The 19,304-nt window shown below is 42.9% G+C and overlaps 1 protein-coding gene across 4 annotated transcripts in view; it reads right to left on the reverse strand.

Annotated features, from left to right (window-relative positions):
- The window catches only part of PHACTR2 (phosphatase and actin regulator 2), a 367,207-nt gene that overhangs the window by 14,575 nt on the left and 333,328 nt on the right, over window positions 1-19,304 (reverse strand). For all 4 annotated transcript variants that reach the window (XR_005778428.1, XM_040429244.1, XM_040429243.1 and 1 more), the window contains 3 exons: window positions 10,477-10,957; window positions 3,517-3,707; window positions 466-622 (listed from right to left, as the gene is read on the reverse strand). Coding sequence is in view for 3 of the 4 variants with exons in the window: in XM_040429244.1 (XP_040285178.1) it covers window positions 466-622; window positions 3,517-3,707; window positions 10,477-10,957 (829 nt within the window). In the remaining variant the exon portion in view is untranslated. The remainder of the gene's footprint in view (window positions 1-465; window positions 623-3,516; window positions 3,708-10,476; window positions 10,958-19,304) is intronic.

The raw sequence follows: 19,304 nt of genomic DNA on the forward strand, positions 1-19,304 counted from the left end.
GTAGCCTCTGAGACCCGTTTTTATAGGGCCGCGAGGGAGGCAGTTTTACATCCTGTTGTGGCTAGTCCCAGTGCCTAATCAGACCATATCTGTACTGATTTACATATCTGCCTGAGACATAACAGCAAGCCGAGTTTTGCAGCAATCCAACATTTCTATATAAGGTGCATAATTTTTTTTTTGTCAGTGAGTGTAAAGCACAATTATGTCTTGAGATGCAATAATGTAGGCCTAAAGTAGGCCAACTAGACAGTCTAAATATAAGCCAGATTTATTATTCAGCATTATATATCAGGGGCATTTTTAGACAATCGCTTCTAAATCTTAGATAATATTAGTAAATCTACCCCACTGTATGCTGTAAAATGCACTGTAGAAAAGTCTGTTAAGTGTGAATAGGGTTTTGAACTGTATCCACTAATAACTACATAGTTTACCAAAGAGGGAGGGAGTTTATATAAATACCTTACTAATTTTGTTCCAATCTGCTGCCAGAGCTCTTGGCGTTCTTCTTCAGAACTACGTGGTAGAATGTTCTTGTCCTCTAAATCCTTTTTAGTTGGTCTGTTGCCAAGTTTTATGGCAAGTGTATCTCTCCTACGGATTTTACTTGCTAAGGTACCTGACAAGAAAACATACACAGGATAAAAAGTTTTAATATTTATGCTGTTACTAAATCACATACTTTAAGGGCATCTGTTAGCAGATTTGTAGCTATGAAACTGGCTGAGCTGTGCCATGTGCACTTGGCAGCTGAAGGCATCTGTGTGGCTCTCATGTTCATATGTGCCCACATTGCAGTGAAAAATTAAGTTTTAATATATGCAAATGAGCCTCTAGGAGCAACAGTGACGTTGTCTTTGCTCTTAGAGGCTCAGCTCTCTCTGCAGCCACCGCACCCTCTGCACTGTGATTGACAATGCAAGACAGTAAAAAGTGATCATGCCTGCCTGGCCCTGTCAATCAAAGTGCAGAGAGTGCGGCAGTTTAAGTGAGAGCAGAGCCTCTAGGTGTAACAGCAATGCTCCTAGAGGCTCATTTGCATATATTAAAACTTCATTTTTCTCAGCAGTACAGGCACATATGAACATGAGACTAACACAGATGCCTTCAGCTGCCAAGAGCACTGGCAGACACCCAGGGAATGCATCATCAGAAAATGATCTATTGTTTAAATCACATTTTTAAGTTAAAAATGTTTTTAGAATTTTTGGTGAGTTTATTTCTTCCGTGTCACTATTCTTATGTACATAATCCTGCATTTTTCACATTGGCCATTAGGTCTAATTATGGGTCCTGATTCCCTGTTATGTACAAGTAACTTTTCAGTAGCTATTATCATTATCACCACAGAATCCACAATTCACAATAGGTGATATCACAGCTTAGCTACTCCCTCCTGACCTCTGCACAGGTTACAGACTAATGTGTGTATAGAAAACTCTCCCATATAATTCAATGGGGTCCCCTCCTGAACATTGTGTCTATAGCCCATGTAGGTGGCTCTCAAAAGATAAAAAGTCTTAACATATTTTAGTCCTAGTGGCCAGTGTGAAAATGTCTGGATTATATAAATTTTTTAAATATAGATGATGACATGGAAAAGTTTTAAAAAGCTCACCTCAAATTTTACAAAAATATGTTTAACATTAAAACGAGATTTAAACAATAGGTCCTTTTCTGATGACACATTACCTTTAGGGCCCCTTTACACGGGCCAATTATGCGGAAAGGATGTCCATACAAACACTCATTCCTGATAATTGGGGCTTGTGTAAAGGCACTGCTGATCTGAACACATTGTTGATATGAACATGAAAATCATTGTTTCTGGGCAGCAGATCGTCCTAAGTAAACAGTGATCTGCTGCCCAGAAACAATAAATCCGTATGGAGAAAGCAAATGCAGTAGCGATCACTTGCCTCCATAGAGGACCGGACTGCTGTATGTGAATGCAGCTTTCACCTCCTCCGATGTGCAGATACTTATCAGGAATGAACACATTGTTCCCGATGACTGCCTGTTAGAAGTCAGTTATAAAAACACACCACTGCAAAACTATCTATTAGTCAGAGGCTAGTTTTCTATTGTTAGGTTTAGATTTTGAAAAAAGTTAACAAATAAATTTACATCTTGGGCGACACGTTAGATAAGAGTTAAAACCTCATAATTGCAAACTGCTAACAATTTACTCATAAACGTCTCGTAGTAATAACAGAGGAATAGCACAAAGGGTCATAGGAATTTATGCCCCAAAACTATTATTACAGAAGCCATGCAAGTAGTTGCTAAAACAGACGTCAGGAGAGACGACAGGTCCACACATTGTTTAGCACAGAATGGACCACTCTTCCTGCCACATTCACATACAGTGCCTGGCACAGCATGCTTCCCACCTCCTCTTCTGATACAGTACCACAAATCCCTCCCCACTATACTGTGTCTTACACACTGTGCTCCCCTATCCCCTCACTGCACAGGGCCCAACAGTGTCCATCTTCCCCCATTCAATTCCTATCACAGTATACTGACACAGTGTGAGTTTGCCTTTCCATACAGTACCAGACACAGACACAATGAGCACCAATTCGTTTATGCGTATGTGTCTAGCTTAAAGACCATATGTCAGCAGGGTCAACCCTTTCAAACCAGGGATACTGTCTGGTAGGGTTGACCCTGCTGATTCAAATGATACCTTATTTATGTCGCAGTGTTGCCCCTTTCCTGAGAAAATGCTATTTTCGACATGCAAATGAAGATGTTGGAGCGCCAGAAGGCTGGCCTGAGCCGTCAGAGCATCAGATCGTCACTACCCTGCCCAGGATCTGCTGCTGCCTAAGTTCCCATCCAAGTGACAGTGACAGCTTTTATTATTTATCCATTATTTTGTATTTCTACAATGGTATATTCAGATTCGTAAGCTTCCTGGAACTGGAGCTCAGGTTAGCGTGATCGTGTAAATGCCAACATGAAAATACCCTATTAAAAGGAGTCATTTTTTTCAGTACGTTTTTGTATAAAATAAAACTTAAATGACCCCTTAATGCAAAACAGCTCAGATTTTGGTACAGTGTAAGGATACTTTCACACTAGCGGCACGGGCCTCCGGCAGGCTAAAACTACGACATGTCCGACATTTATTCCGGCAGCCTCTCGCTGTGCCTCGCCGGAAACTCCGCGCCCGCCCCCATATAGTCAATGGGGACGGAGCGGCAGTCCGGGGGCACACTTTCACTAGCGGCAGGACCGATCAGACAGGCTGTTCACCCGACAGAACAGCCTGACGGAGGTCCGTGCCGCTAGTGTGAAAGTAGCCTAAGACAGGAAATCAATTCTGGGACCAGTCTAACAATGGCAATGGCATCTCAAGGAGAATAATGTACTAATTTTATATAATTACATTTTGGGATTATGTATAATTATCTCAGTTAGTATCTAGGCACACAATCTGAAGGACATCTATTTTTCCAAATTATACAAAGCAAGAAATTGCAAAAATATTTGTCAAGTTCTTACTTTCTGTACTGTCATCATCATCGTCATCATCATCAGTGTAAAGGATGGGCCCATCTGAGTCAGAGTCACTGGTCTGGCTTTCTTTGCCTTCACTTTCCCCGTCAGGATTTACTGAAATATCTGAAGGTTCATCTGTCGTCTCTTGACTTCTCAGACTTGATAGGTCTTCTTGGCTTTCCACAGGTATTTCACTAAAATTAACATTACACAGAAGCTTCTATGAACATTCTTGTAAATAGCACATTGTAATACCCACATAACAGTACTGACATGGTCTTGCCATATCTTGACTAAAGAGTCAGTGCGGTTTTACAGTAAATAGACTATCACTACTACTGGTTTCATCAATTTAACTGCACCAAACAATTAGGGGGGTCATTTATCTACCTAAAATATGCCTAAATTAGGCATTGCGCCACAATCTGCGACTTCTCCCCGCTCACGTCAGATCTAAAACAGTGGACATGGCGTGGGCGGGAAAGGAGACAGGCCGGAAAGCCTGTCTCATTTATCATTTTCTGTTATAGGTGTAGGAAATGGTCTAAATGTAAGCCAGCTGGGAAGCTGGCTTACATTTAGAAGTGGCGCTGGAAGTGGCGAAGTTATGGAGAGGCCGGTTCCTCTGCATAACTGTGGTGATTCACCGCCAACAATGGGGTTTTATTAAGACCGCTGTCTAAAACGCTGGTCTTAATAAATGACCCCCTTAGAGTATACGCAAGAGCATAACTATAAGAGGCACAGAGATGGCACTCACTAATGGGCCCAGGAGCCATATGAAAAGATATAGAAAGAACATGGTAGGGGTCAGTCCTGTTAAAGACTTTGCACTAGGGTCCAGAGTCCCCAAGTTACACCTCTGTGTATTCACACACAATAGATTTGTTGCTGAATTTTCTGCGACTGATCCATCCATCTGAATAAGGTTTGCAGATATCCATGTGTTTGCCCAAGAAACAACCCCTTATGATGTATAGAACTCCCTGCAATAAATCTGCCATGCTTAGGTTATGTTCACATGCTGTGGATGTCCGTGGAGAAGCTCTGCCAGTCATCGGCACGTCTTCTGCAGCATAAACTGTGTGTAAGTAGTAAGTATGAGGTGGATTAGAGACATATAGAAGAGAATACGCTGCAGATGTTATATCCCTGATAACAAACCTACTGCCTCAGGGTCCAGAAAATGTATCTGAAACATAGACAAATGTCAGGCCAGGTAAAGGCAGAGATGCTGTCTTGTACTGATGAGGTTGTTTGGACTGGACAATACAGTTTTGTGTTAAAGGGACACAACCATCAACATTTTTATCACATATTAACTGCCTATATGTGAATATTTTCATTTATTTTTTTATTTTGCTAGAAACAGGCGCATGATTTTCTAGCTATAATATCTAAAGTCACACCATGACTTCTACTTCCTGCCCTGGCTCTTTAGCTTCCTCTTTGTTTGGACTTTACCACAGCAAACAGCTTCGCTTGACTTCTTCAGTCAGAGCACTCACCATGGTCAGAGAGGGAAGGGGGCGAGTGACTCACTTAGATAATCACACATTATAGTGGTATCATACTGTTATTCTAAATCTACTATTATACTAGCAGATAACATCTGTCCCTCATAGCAGCAGTAAAATAACAATGAATTACCCATCTCTAATGGAGTTTTATCTCTCGGCTGACCGCTACAGAAGGACTGCCAAAATGAAAAAGAAAACAGCCAACAAAAAATTGCTTTCAAGGAGTATAGAGTTAAAAAAAATACCCCTTTATGACTGACATGTCCCATTAAGGGAAACTGACAATACGCTGCTGCTTGAACCCCCACACATCAGCTGCAATCTGTGAGGAACCTGCTGGCAAGTGCTCTATTTTACTGCATTACCAACATACTGTAAGAAAAGTTCACCATTAATTAGTTCCCACTGAAATGAATCGGCTGTTTATTTAAATGTGGACCTGTCACCTCTGCTGAAATGTCCATTTTTTTAGCTACTTGTATTGCAGTAACAATTCTGGAGCATCAGTCTCATAGCTTTGTGTTTTGCCATTCCTCTATTACCCCTATTATTAATGAATTGCCAGCAGTCAACGTCCAACTAGGTGCTACCTGGGAGTGTCCCTGCGCAGTATGATATTATCCAATCAGTGCTGCCAGTGTCAGACTGCACAGGGACACACCCCCAACTGGTAACATCCAGCTGGACCTTTATTGCAGACTACTGGCAATTCATTCATAGATGTCTAGTATGAATAAATAGAGAAATGGCACAGCATAGAGTCATAAAAATAACAATTGTTATTACATGGGGAATGCAAGTGGTTACTAAAACAGACAGGAGAGGTGGCAGGTCCTCTTTGATGCACATATGATGAGAGAGTGCTATTTTATATTGAAATCCTGCATGCTTTTACATAGAAAGCAAAGGGTTATAACACAAACTGGACATGGGAAGAAGAGTCTGATGTGCAGCTTCTCCCTGCCCTGCTCTGCCCGATTGACAGGTCTCTCCCTATTTGCTTGTATACAGAGACCTGTCAAGCCATACAACGGACTCTGCTTTCCATTTCAAACTTTTTTTTTACTCTGGTATGTCCTATTACATCCTTGCAAGAATGTAGCAAGCTTCCGATAAAAAAATATTCTAAGTCCCTTTTAGAGACCCTCAGGATATAATTTGCAATTCAGATACGGTCTATAGGACCAACAATCCCTTTAGGGGTCCCTAACTGATATTAATAAAATCTTATCTTTATTTGATTCATTTAAAACGTACACACAACAAGAAAACCCATTGTTAGAATTGTCAGGGTCCAGTGAGGTGTGAAGTAGGCTGTTTTTTTGTTACTGGTTGCTAATGGCAACCCTATATTTATTCATTAATGCCAATCAGGTGCATTACTTGGGGCATGCTCCAGTCAGAACTGTCGTGAGTGTGTGGTTTATGTCACTGCGGGGCAACCTTGACCGATTAATATATTCAACCTTTATTCATAGGTTGTTATTTGCAACTTTGTTTGCTCTATTACCATCTATCTACCGTGGAGCCCTTATCATTGAGGCACGTCCGCCATATGTATCAGCCTGTCAGAGCAATTGCTGTATCTACTTGTATTAATCCCTGGGAGAGGGTTCCAAATTTGGCAACAACTCGCCATCTCCTCAGATTTGTACTGGTTACCCTGCAGGCTGATATTTGACACAGGGGCGTGCGTCAGTCTCCTACTATTAACTGCTGTTATTTTCCTCAGTAATGCTTGGTGTATAATCAGTGTGGAATATGCCGGTCACTTCGTCCCTCACTACGTGCTACCTGTGACTGCCTATGCCACTCGTAATGCTCCTTAATCTACTCACTGACCCTGCCTAAAAATAGCGCTACACTAATACACCCCTCCCGACATGTTTCGCCACATGTGCGGCTTCGTCAGGGGAAGTGGGGTATAGGCGTGCGCGCGCTCACAGTGACCTCTCTTTGTATGACGCAAAGTCACACCCATCCCTCCGCTGCAGCCACTGAGTGCTTCACTACCTCCTACTGACATCTTCCAGATCCAATCAGATAGGAGCGCGTCATCTTACGTGTATGCCATGCGCTCCTTACTCTGTATGTCCGTCGCAGGTCCTGACAGTCCGGAGCGCGTCATCTTACGTATATGATCTGCGCTCTTTATTCTGTGGGTCCATCACAGGTAGGTCCGATATTATGGTTACCTCCCCTTTTGGATGACGTACCACCTCCTTGTTCCGTGCCCATTAACCCGTTCCTGCCAGTCACTCATAGGGGTCTGTAGAATGATACTATATAAACCTCCATGGGTAGTTCTGTATCTGCCACCATACTTTTCTGCTTTTTGGCATATAAGTTAGATGATGTGTACATCTTCCACCCAGAACTGTCAAACAAAACAGCAAGAATTGCTGAGTCCACTTAACCTTTAAATTGCCACATATCTATTTCAACAGACCAGCTGCTTCAATGACACTTATTCATGGTCCTCACTAGTGACACTTGTTCATGGCATGCTATATACAGTCTATGGAGGATGTATTGTTATTAGCCAATTCCATTTTGTAGTTGAATAATTCTGTGCCGAGGCACCTCATCATCACTCAATATCTCCTACCTCTATATTATTTGTAGGGACCATTTTCACTAAAACGGACATTAGTTCTGTAGTCTGCAGTATCTGCAGGCACTTAACAGTACACAGAAGATCTAACCTGTATTTCTGCATTTTTGTTATTTTTATTATTACAGTAAGCTGGATGGCAACGTTTTTTCTTGTCTACTTTTGTGACATTCTTACATTTGTATGCTATTTTGTCCATATACACCTATATCTATGTTAAATAAAGGCCGTAAAAGAAAAGCCTTCATTCAGGCCTCTTGGACTCAAGGTCTGTAGTTTATGTATCCATTTGGCTTCTTCCTGCAAGAGTTTCTGATCTAGATTACCACTCCTTGGTCATCTTGGTCAGTCCCCAGAATTTTAGAACTTCGAGATTCCCACCGTGGGCATATGTAACATGCCTGTAGAGTGACGTGTCTTTACCTGTATTTATGGCACTAATATGCCCTGAAATCCTCAGTCTTAACTCCTGTGTGGTTTTGCGAGCGAGCGGGAACTCGGGGAGGGACTGGGAGGAGGAGCTGGGGGCCGGCAATAGCGGCGGGGCGGTGCAGTCAGTGTACTATAGCCCCGCCCCGCCGGTATACTAATATAAGATGTCTTATTCAATTAATAGTTATTAAACATGCCCCCTCACTCCTAATAGTACCTTACATCCCAACAGCTTCAGTACAATGCCGGCATGCAGGGCGGACGGGCGGCAGCGTAACTCCCTGATGTCACGTGCCTGCGCCGCCTACTTTATGAATGAAGCAGGCAGCGCAGGCAAGTGACGTCAGTGAGTGACGCCCCGGCCGTCTGGCCTGCCTGCCGGCATTGTACTGAAGCGGTTAGGATGTAAGGTACTATTAGGAGTGAGGGGGCATGTTTAATAACTATTAATTGAATAAGAAATCTTATATTTGTATACTGGAGCGGGGGATCTGTGGATGACATTTTTATGGGGGACATCTGTGGATGGCACAGTTATGGGCTGGGGGGGTCTGTGGATGGCACTGTTATGGGGTGGGGGGTCTGTGGATGGCACATATATAACAGTGCCATCCACAGATCCCCCTGTAACAGTGCAAGCCATAGATCCCCCCATAACAGTGTCAGTCATCCACAAATCCCCCCCATAACAGTGTCCGTCATCCACAGATCCCCCCCATAAGTGTCCGTCATCCACAGATCCCCCCCCCATAAGTGTCCGTCATCCACAGATCCCCCCATAAAGTGTCAGTCATCCACAGATCTCCCCATAACGGTGTCAGTCATCCACAGATCCCCCCATAACAGTGTCCGTCATCCACAGATCCCCTCATAACAGTGTCCGTCATCCACAGATCCCAAGTAATAGTGCCATCCACAGACCACCATTAGTTCCAAACCCACCAAACACACAGCACACCTTTTGGATAAAAATATTTTTTTTCTTATTTTCCTCCCCAAAAACCTAGGTGCGTCTTATAGGGCAAAAAATATGGTATTTCATATTGTAACCCCACTTGTCCCCGTCCCTCAACTGGACATTGCTCTGTCCTAAAAAAAGAGGGGCTATAGGTGGTGTAGCAAAGAGGTTTGATTGTCCTGACATCATTTGGCCCTGATTCTGTTGCACTGTGGCATTTGTGATATTTATACTTCCATGTATAGGTGCTGATGATGCTGTTTCTGGGGTGTTCGGAATTTCTGACGTTGTTTTGGGTCTTGTTGATGTAACATGATCCATTTTGTTCTGGATCCCCAAACCACTTGTGTTGGGAAATACAAAGCCACCCCAGGTAATGCACCTGATAGGCATTAATGAATAAATATAGGGTTGCCATTAGCAACCAGTAACAAAAAACAGCCTACTTCACACCTCACTGGACCCTGACAATTTTAACAATGGGTTTTCTTGTTGTGTGTACGTTTTAAATGAATCAAATAAAGATAAGATTTTATTAATATCAGTTAGGGACCCCTAAAGGGATTGTTGGTCCTATAGACCGTATCTGAATTGCAAGCTTCCGATAATGCCCATATGATTGATGACAGGTTTTAATAAAAACTCAGAATTCTTAGGTGTGCTAGCTGTCCTCAATAGCTTACTTACATCACAGGTGACTTGGCATCCTCATGTAGGTGAGTGAAGGGACCCTTAACAGAAACGGACACAGCAGGCATTTATCGTCCTGATAATTGCCTGCTCGTCAAAGAAGGTGAGAGCTGCTTTTACACGCAGCAATCACCTCTGCTGTGTAGAGACGAGGAATAACTGTTGCTGTTTAGACAGTACAATCTGCTGCCCTCATTTAGGTGACGTCATCAGTGATGCTTTCACTTCAGTGAAGGAAGTTTTTAGACATAAACAGATGTGTATCCTGCAACCTGATAAGCCACATCCTTATCCATGTAATAAGTGTTGGCTTTCTGAAATGTCCTTTACATGAGCTAATGGGTTATTATTAGGAAGAAGCGTTCCTAGGAATGCTCTTTCCTGGTAAAGGTGCCCCCGATCACCCAATGAATGAGCAAATGCTCGTTGATTGGGTGAAGGCATCACTGATGCGTTCACCTCAATGATCATTTCTGGGCAATGGACTGTGTGGTCTAAACAGTGATCTACTGCCCAAACACAATGACTCTCTTTAGGGATGAGTGATCACAGCAGTGATGCCTTGTCCCCATACAGTGGAGGTGTTTGCTGCATGTCACCTCTTCTGACAAGCAGGCAATTATCAGGAATGAAAAAAATTATGCCTGAAAAATGCCTGCTGTATCGGCCTAGTTTAATGGGCCTTTAATATCAATGAGTAAGTTGCTGAAATTTTATATTTAACATGAAATGTGTTTTGAGTGTTTTACCTAGGTACATTTTCTTCAGTAACACATGTTGCCCCCTCATCTGTTACACTGTTGTCATTTTCTTGGGTCTGTGTATCCTCACGGTCACCAGCAGTGTGATCGGACTGGTTCACCTCCAGGGTTGGAACTGCTGTGTTACATTTTGGTTTCATTTGATGGTTTATAACAGGGGAAGTGGACTTGGGGCTGGGCTGCAGTTCAGTGACAGAATGATCTTTGAGGCTTGTCTCTGAGTTCTCAGAGTCCAAATGACGTTTTACTTGCTCTGTCCTGTCCACTTTCTTTTGGCCTGAACTGCTAGTAGAATGAGATAACACTGGTTGACACGTGCCATCTACGGATCCAGATAAAGTTTTGCTGGGCAATTTTTTGGCGCGTGGAGTGCTCAATGTGCCTGTTTTACTGGAAGTTCTGGAGCGGGATGATGCCAGCGTGGATGAAGCTGTCTTAGTTGCAGCAGGTTTCTTGTTAGAAGAAGCAGCTGAAATAGAAATAATAAATCCTTGCTCAAGAATAGTTTATGTAAACTGGCAAAACTAATTACAGAAAACATCCTCACTATCAGATGTATGAAGACTTCTTTTTTCAGACAATGCTCCACGGGAAAGTATGAGCTCATTTGCATTAGTAAGAATATAAACCATCCCAGTAAATGCGGAGCAGTTGCCATAGCAACCACTTTAAAAATACCTTCTGAGAAATGAAAGCTGGAATCTGATAAGTTGTTATTAGCAACAGTGCCCGATTTGCCTGCTTCAATAAATATCCCCCAATGGAGTTGAGATGGCCAACATTACTGTCTATTTGTCCCACCAAACAGTTTTTCTTGACAAGAACATTTATTAGAACACAGGGAAATGAATAAAGACATTACATTTATTAGGGTCCATTCACACGTCCGTAAGTGTTTTGCGGATCCGAAAAAAACGGATCCCTAAAATGCAGATGCGTATCCTGAACATGCGGATTCGCATCCGTTGAAGCCCCATTGAAAGTTAATGGGTCCGCAAATTGCGGAACGAATGCGGACCCAAATTACGGACGTGTGAATGGACCCTTAAAAGGGTTGGCTCAGCATAACAACCTATCACCTACAGTATCTACAGGATTAGATGTTATGGTGGGAGATCCCCTTTAAATGAAGATAAAATCGTCTTGTAAGTATAACTATGATCCACACAAAACAGTTGAGAAATTTGAATTGAGAGAAGAACTATTTTAATACTGTACATTAACAGGTTTTTGTGAATCATCTGAGGTCCAAAAGATGTGAATAAAAAGGTTTTGAAAGGAATACAACAATATCTGCAAGGCTCTGAGACTATACAACCAAGACATATTACCTCCAAATGGAGAAGAGCTGTGGTAATCTTCTCAGAGACAGCAGACAAGTTATCCAAGATGTTACAAAGCATCACACATCTCAGGGTTCATGAGTCCATGATTAAAGTCGTTTTCCCAAATAAATCAAAAAACACCAACATGCCTCGTAGTTCATGAGACTCTCAAACTCAAAATGTAACAAGACACTTCCAGATACGGTTTCACTTCTTTATAAAATCCTGCTTTAAATATCTGCGCTCCTGAACATAAATGCGTAACGGCATAGGCAGGTTTAACGTAGGACCCGCCTGAACTGAGACCACCTTGTCGCTTGGTAGGTGGGCTTAGATGTGTTTTGATCAAAATGTATTGACCAAGTGTCTCAGATTTTATCATTAGGGTGAGGGCTTAGTCCATATGTTATGTTTGCATCTATTACTATAGTGCATTATTTTCTGTGATTGTATAAATGTAGCCATGTACATCCGCAACATTTATTATCATATCGTGCAGGATGTTTTTTTTGTTTTTTTTTCTGTTATCTGCATTAAATATCCAATATAGCAAGAGCCTAAAATGAGATTGAATGTTTTGGGGTTCGCCCCCCATGCTTGAGGAAGGTAGTGGACCAGAAACATCACCTCTGTGTGTGATCACACTTGATTCACTTTACCTTGTCTCTGTGGATTACCTGTTTGAAAATTTGGATTTGTCTTGTACCTCGGGACCTGTTCACATCTGGAATCTTTCTTATGCGCATTTTATGCTTTTGCTTTTGGGGATATTTAAAGAAGGAAATTAAGCAATATTTGGATGCGTCCTGTTGCATTTTCTATGGTTTTCCAGGGCTCATTTTATATTTCATAATAAAGAAAACTAGATGATCCTAGTCATATGAGTAAAACATTGAAGAAACTGTTCCCATGATGTCTGACAAAGTCAATACAAAAATCAAGTCAGAAGATTAGAACACAATCATATATAGTGGCGTGCCTCTTTAGGACCTGGAGCTCTTAATACTACTGAAGGAACCCTGAATTCTGCTCTGTATCGCACATGTGGTATTGCTCCTAAACATTTCTGGTATATTCACATGACTATCACATATCAGGGGAATGGGGGTCTGATACTTCATAGCAGCTACAGTCTCCGTACAATTCAATGAAGAGCAGGCGTACCTGCGAGCAGCCCTTCCCATTGAGGTCTATGGGAATTACAATAAAACGATGCTACACTGTTGACAACACTAGTTAGAGGCTTTTCTTATCAGTAGTAGTGAGCAGTGATGGTCAGTTTGCAGTGTTCGCCAGCGAACACATGCGGCCTGCCATCTTTAGTAAGGTAGACTCACCCGTCCGGCGATGCACAGGTAAGCTCTTACCTGTGCATGTGCCGGGAGCCGTTCTGAAATCAAATGCAGTCACCGGGAGCAAGCAGTTCCGAGAACAGCCGCCGGAGGCTTTCATCAGGCTGTTCTCAGAAGTGCCTGCTCCCGGTGACTGCTTTTGATTTCAGACCGGCTCCCGGTACAGGTGAGGCTACTTTCACACCTGCGTTCGGGTGTCCGCTCGTGAGCTGCGTTTGAAGGGGCTCACAAGCGGCCCTGAACGCAACCGTTCAGCCCTAATGCATTCTGAGTGGACGTGGATCCGCTGAGAATGCATCAGTCTGCCAGCGTTCAGCCTCCACTCCTCTCAGCGAGCGGACACCTGAACGCTGCTTGCAGCGTTCGGGTGTCCGCCTGGCCGTGCGGAGGCAAGCGGATCCGTCCAGACTTACAATGGAAGTCAATGGGGACGGATCCGCTTGAAGATGACACCATATGGCTCAATCTTCAAACAGATCCGTCCCCCATTGACTTTCAATGTAAAGTCTGGACGGATCCGTTCAGGCTACTTTCAGACTTAGTTTTTTTTTCAAACTATAATGCAGACGGATCCGTTCTGAACGGATACAAACGTCTGCATTATAGGAGCGGATCCGTCTGAGCAGACATCAGACGGACCCGCTCTGAATGCTAGTGTGAAAGTAGCCTAAGGGCTTACCTGTGCATCGCCTGACGGGCGAGTCTACCTGACTAAAGATGGCAGCCCGCATGTGTTCACTGGCGAACACTGCGAACTGACCATCACTGGTAGTGAGAATATGAAGTTGCATATTCAACTTCCTAAAAAAGAAGTGTGCCCAATGTGCCTAAATACAGATACTTATCCAACACAGAAGAATGCCTGAAGAAGAGAACCAAACCGACTCACATCACTACAATCCCTGACATCACCAAGGTTTCAAAGGGGTTTCAAGGGGTTTGTCAGATGATACATTTGGTTTATCAATCAGAAAACATTCAGGGGAACATTTATTATGAATTATATGGAACTTTTTGGCAGATTCAAGTTGCAGATTTTATCACAATGTTTTTTTGTGGCAAAATCTACGGTTCTTTGCTGCTCATGCCACTTCTCCTTAGTGCCTCGGAGGCGTGGCGTGGGTGGGGAAGAGGACAGAGAGGCCCATCTCATTTCCACACCAGTTCTTGCCGTGGAAAATGGCTTAAAGGGATTCTGTCACCAGGATTAACGATATGGAGATATTTAAAGTATAACTTTAAAGTATAACTTTTTTGGAGTATTGGATTGTGGTGATTAATATCACCTTGGTGGCCCTATTTCAACTTTTCACTGTGTATTCAATTACCCCTTAATTCCACATTTTTGTTCCCTGTACTGCCTACTTTTACCTGTGCTTAAAATAGGGTTGCTAGGCATGGTCCATCTATCTGTTGAAGGACGGAGCACGCAGTGTGCAGGGTCACATGTAGGGACTGTAAGTAAATGATTAAAACCAGGTCCCCCCCAGCAGCTGATAACAGTGCCTGGGCTGTGTGCACTTCTCCCTGTCCTGCGCTTGGCAGACGCTCCCTCACTCAGCAGAGCTGGAGAAGTAGAGTCGAAGCAGCGCAGACCAGGGAAGGGAGATCTGCCATCTGCTCAGTGTATAAATGAGAGCAACATGTGGTAAGAGGACCCCTTTGTGCTGCAGGAGATTAACCCTTTAGGGGGGAGGGTTCTGGTTACTAACACTTTTGGGGGGCTATTGTTACTGGCTAGTGAGGGCAGGCGGGATTAGCCTCAGGGTGAGGGCAGTGGCGGCCATCTTAACTGAATAGTGAGATTGCAGTTTTATGCAGACTGGTTGCTAAGGGCTGAATCTTATTAAATATGGGGTAAGTCCGTCTAATAGTAACTGATTCTGGAATATCATGTTATTAGTAACTACATATATGAAAATTGAAATTAGGGTCTAAGTGTGACAGTTATCCTTTAATGTGCCCATTAGTCTTCATGCAGTGTTTCCAATCATACCTCTGTTTATGACCTGTGTGCCTTATATTCTTATAAAAATCTATCTTATTCATATGTAAATCACCTGTCAGGAGCCCAAGAGGTTGTCCCACGATCTCCTGGAGCCCAGCACCGCCTACTACTTTATATTCACTGCAATATCCTGACGTCATGTTATCTCTGCGCCGTAGTCTCGTGCAGGCGCAGTGGACTAGTGGAAGCCGATGCCAGTAGTCCGCACGGGCGCAGACTACAGTGTCCACTGCGCCTGCGCGAGACTACAGCGCAGAGATAACATGACGTCAGGATAGTGCAGTGAATATAAAGTAGTAGGCGGTGCTGGGCTCCGAATCGATGGGCGCGGCCGGGCTCCAGGAGATCGTGGGACAACCTCTTGGGCTCCTGACAGAGGTGATTGACATATGAATAAGATAGATTTTTATAAGAATATAAGGCACACAGGTCATAAACAGAGGGATGATTGGAAACACTGCATTAAGACTAATGGGCACATATAAATATCTCCATATCGTTATTCCTGGTGACAGAATCCCTTTAAATCTATGCCAGCAAGGAAGCTGGCATAGATTTTAGTATCTTGCACGGCCTGATGGAGGAAGTGCCAAAGTTAAGTAGACGTCTGCGTCTCCACATAACTTTAGTGCATCCACTGGCAGCGCAGAGGGACTAACACCAGTGCCTAAATCACCGGTCTTAATAAATGTCCCACTCAGTGGGTAAAAAGCATGTAATAAGAAGGTCAGGGATGTTCAACTTTTTTGGAATAAGGAAATGTAGAGCACTTTTCTTGGATTTAAAGTTCTCAATGTAATCTTCTCAGAAAATAACACATTTATAGTGGTTTATTGCTGTGATTACTACACACTGTCAGTTTTTCATGGCCATTTTGCATCAGTGTGTGCATCCAATTTCTGTCCATGTGTCCGTTTTTAATGTCCGTTTTGCATCCGTTTTGATGTCCGCTAAAAACAGACATGAAAAATTGATGAATTTGATTGGCAGTTATTTCTAGACCCACCCTTCTGAGAACACCCACAGGATGGTAGGCCGCAGCTAAATAAATGTCCCCTACAGTGTATATAATTATTTTTTTTTTGCTGCCCCCAGCTTTAATAATGCCTCCATGTAGGCCCCTAGCTAAATAAATGTCCCCCATAGTGTATATAATTTTTTTTAACTGCCCCTAGCTTTAATAATGCCCCCAATGTAGGGCCCCATCTTAAATAATGTCCCCCATAATGTGTTTCTTTTTTTCTAGGGCCCCCAGCTCCTGCAACCCAAAAAAATAAACAACAAACCCTCACCTTATCCACTTGCTCACGCTGCAGCAGTCTCTACTCTCTTCACAGAACGGGACCTGCCGAAGGTGCACGATGACGTCATTGCGCGCTCCCACGTGGTTACGTCACCATGCAGATCGCAGGTCCTTCGGCAGGTCCTGATCAATGAAGAGAGGAGAGACTGGTGCACCGCGAGCAAGTGGATAAGGAGAGTTTTTTTTTTTAACCCCTAAATGGTCTAAGTACCCGTTTTTAACGGGTGCACTCCTGTCAATCGGCTATTAACCGCCTAACGCAGGATTGCGTTCCGGCGGCGGTCGATTTGTTCCTCTTCGACGCATTGGCGCGTCATTTCGCGAGACGCGAGAATTCCTGTGAACGCGCGCACACAGGAGCGCGCGTTCACAGGATCGGAAGGTAAACGAGCTGATCTACAGCCTGCCAACGGCGATCATTCACTGGCAGGCTGTAGATGCGATTTTTTTAACCCCTGAAAGGTATATTAAACGCTGTTTTGTTAACAGCGTCTGATATACCTGCTACCTGGTCCTCTGGTGGTCCCTTTTGCTTGGATCGACCACCAGAGGACACAGGCAGCTCTGTAAAGTAGCACCAATCACCACACTACACCCCCCCTGTCACTTATTAACCCCTGATCACCCCCCTGTAAGGCTCCATTCAGACGTCCATATGTGTTTTGCGGATCCACAAAACACATACGGACGTCTGAATGGAGCCTTACAGGGGGGGGTGATCAATGACAGGGGGGTGATCACCCCATATAGACTCCCTGATCACCCCCCTGTAAGGCTCCATTCAGACGTCCGTATGTGTTTTGCAGATCCACAAAACACGGACACCGCGGATCCGCAAAACACTGACACCGGCAATGTGCTTTCCGCATTTTGCGGATCCGCACATTGCCAGAACTATATAGAAAATGCCTTCCCTTGTCCGCAATTGCGGACAAGAATAGGACATGTTCTATAGGCTCTACAAAAAACGCAGTGTTCGCCCGATCAGGACTGATCTTGTGTGCACACTTGCGTTCAGTCCGCCCCACCGCAGTGACAGAATTATTTTTTTTCTGATCACTGCAAAAACACCGTAAAATCGCTGCAGCGCTATAAAAAAAAAAAATCCCTTTTGAGGGGCATGGCGAGTTCATAGAAGATTTTTTTTTTTTTTGCCACAAGTTACTGGAAATGTCTTCTTTTTTTTTTTTTTTTTGCTTTTTTGCTTTTTCTTACAAAGTCTCATATTCCACTAACTTGGGACAAATAAAATCTCACATGAACTCGCCATACCCCTCACGGAATCCAAATGCGTAAAAATATTTTGACATTTATATATCAGACTTCTTCTCACGCTTTAGGGCCCCTAAAATGCCAGGGCAGTATAAATACCCCACATGTGACCCCATTTTGGAAAGAAGACACCCCAAGGTATTTCGTGAGGGGCATGGCGAGTTCATGTAAAATTTTATTTTTTGTCACAAGTTAGCGGAAAGGGAGACTTTGTGAGAAAAAAAATAAATAAATCAATTTCCGCTAACTTGTGCCAAAAAAAAAAAACTTCTATGAACTCGCCATGCCCCTCACGGAATACCTTGGGGTGTCTTCTTTCCAAAATGGGGTCACATGTGGGATATTTATACTGCTCTGGCATTTTAGGGGCCCTAAAGCGTGAGAAGAAGTCTGGAATCCAAATGCCTAAAAATGCCCTCCTAAAAGGTACTCATTGGAATTTGGGCCCCTTTGCGCACGTAGGCTGCAAAAAAGTGTCACACATGTGGTATCACCGTACTCAGGAGAAGTAGGGCAATGTGTTTTGGGGTGTATTTTTACATATACCCATGCTGGGTGAGAGAAATATCTCTGTAAAATGACAACTTTATAAAAAAAAATGGGAAAAGTTGTCTTTTACAGAGATATTTATCTCACCCAGCATGGGTATATGTAAAAAGACACCCCAAAACACATTGCCCTACTTCTCCTGAGTACGGCGATACCACATGTGTGACACTTTTTTGCAGCCAAGATCCGCAAAGGGGCCCAAATTCCAAAGAGTATCTTTACGATTTCACAGGGCATTTTTTACGCATTTGGATTCCAAACTACTTCTCACGCTTTAGGTCCCCTAAAATGCTAGGGCAGTATAAATACCCCACAAGTGACCCCATTTTGGAAAGAGGACACCCCAAGGTATTTTGTGAGGGGCATGGCGTGTTCATGCAAAATTTTATTTTTGGTCACAAGTTAGTGGAATATGAGACTTTGTAAGAAAAAAAAAAATATTAAAAAAAATCATCATTTTCCGCTAACTTGTGACAAAAAATAAAAAACTTCCATGAACTCACTATGCCAATCAGCGAATACCTTAGGGTGTCTACTTTCCGAAATGGGGTCATTTGTGGGGTGTTTCTACTGTCTGGGCATTGTAGAACCCCAGGAAACATGACAGGTGCTCAGAAATTCAAAGTGCGTAAATTCACATTTTTGCACCATAGTTTGTAAACGCTATAACTTTTACCCAAACCAATAAATATACACTTATTGCATTTTTTTTTTTTATCAAAGACATGTAGAACAATAAATTTAGAGAAAAATTTATATAGAAATGTGGTTATATTTTAAAAAAATTACAACAGAAAGTGAAAAATTTCGGTCAATTTCGATTAATATAAAAAAAAAAGTAAAAATGTCAGCAGCAATGAAATACCACCAAATGAAAGCTCTTTTAGGGAGAAGAAAAGGAGGTAAAATTAATTTGGGTGGTAAGTTGTATGACCAAGCAATAAACCGTGAAAGTAGTGTAGTGCAGAATTGTAAAAAGTGGTCTGGTCATTAAGGGGGTTTAAGCT

This window comes from Bufo bufo, chromosome 4 (genome assembly GCF_905171765.1).
Source record: "Bufo bufo chromosome 4, aBufBuf1.1, whole genome shotgun sequence".
Lineage (NCBI taxonomy): Eukaryota > Metazoa > Chordata > Amphibia > Anura > Bufonidae > Bufo > Bufo bufo.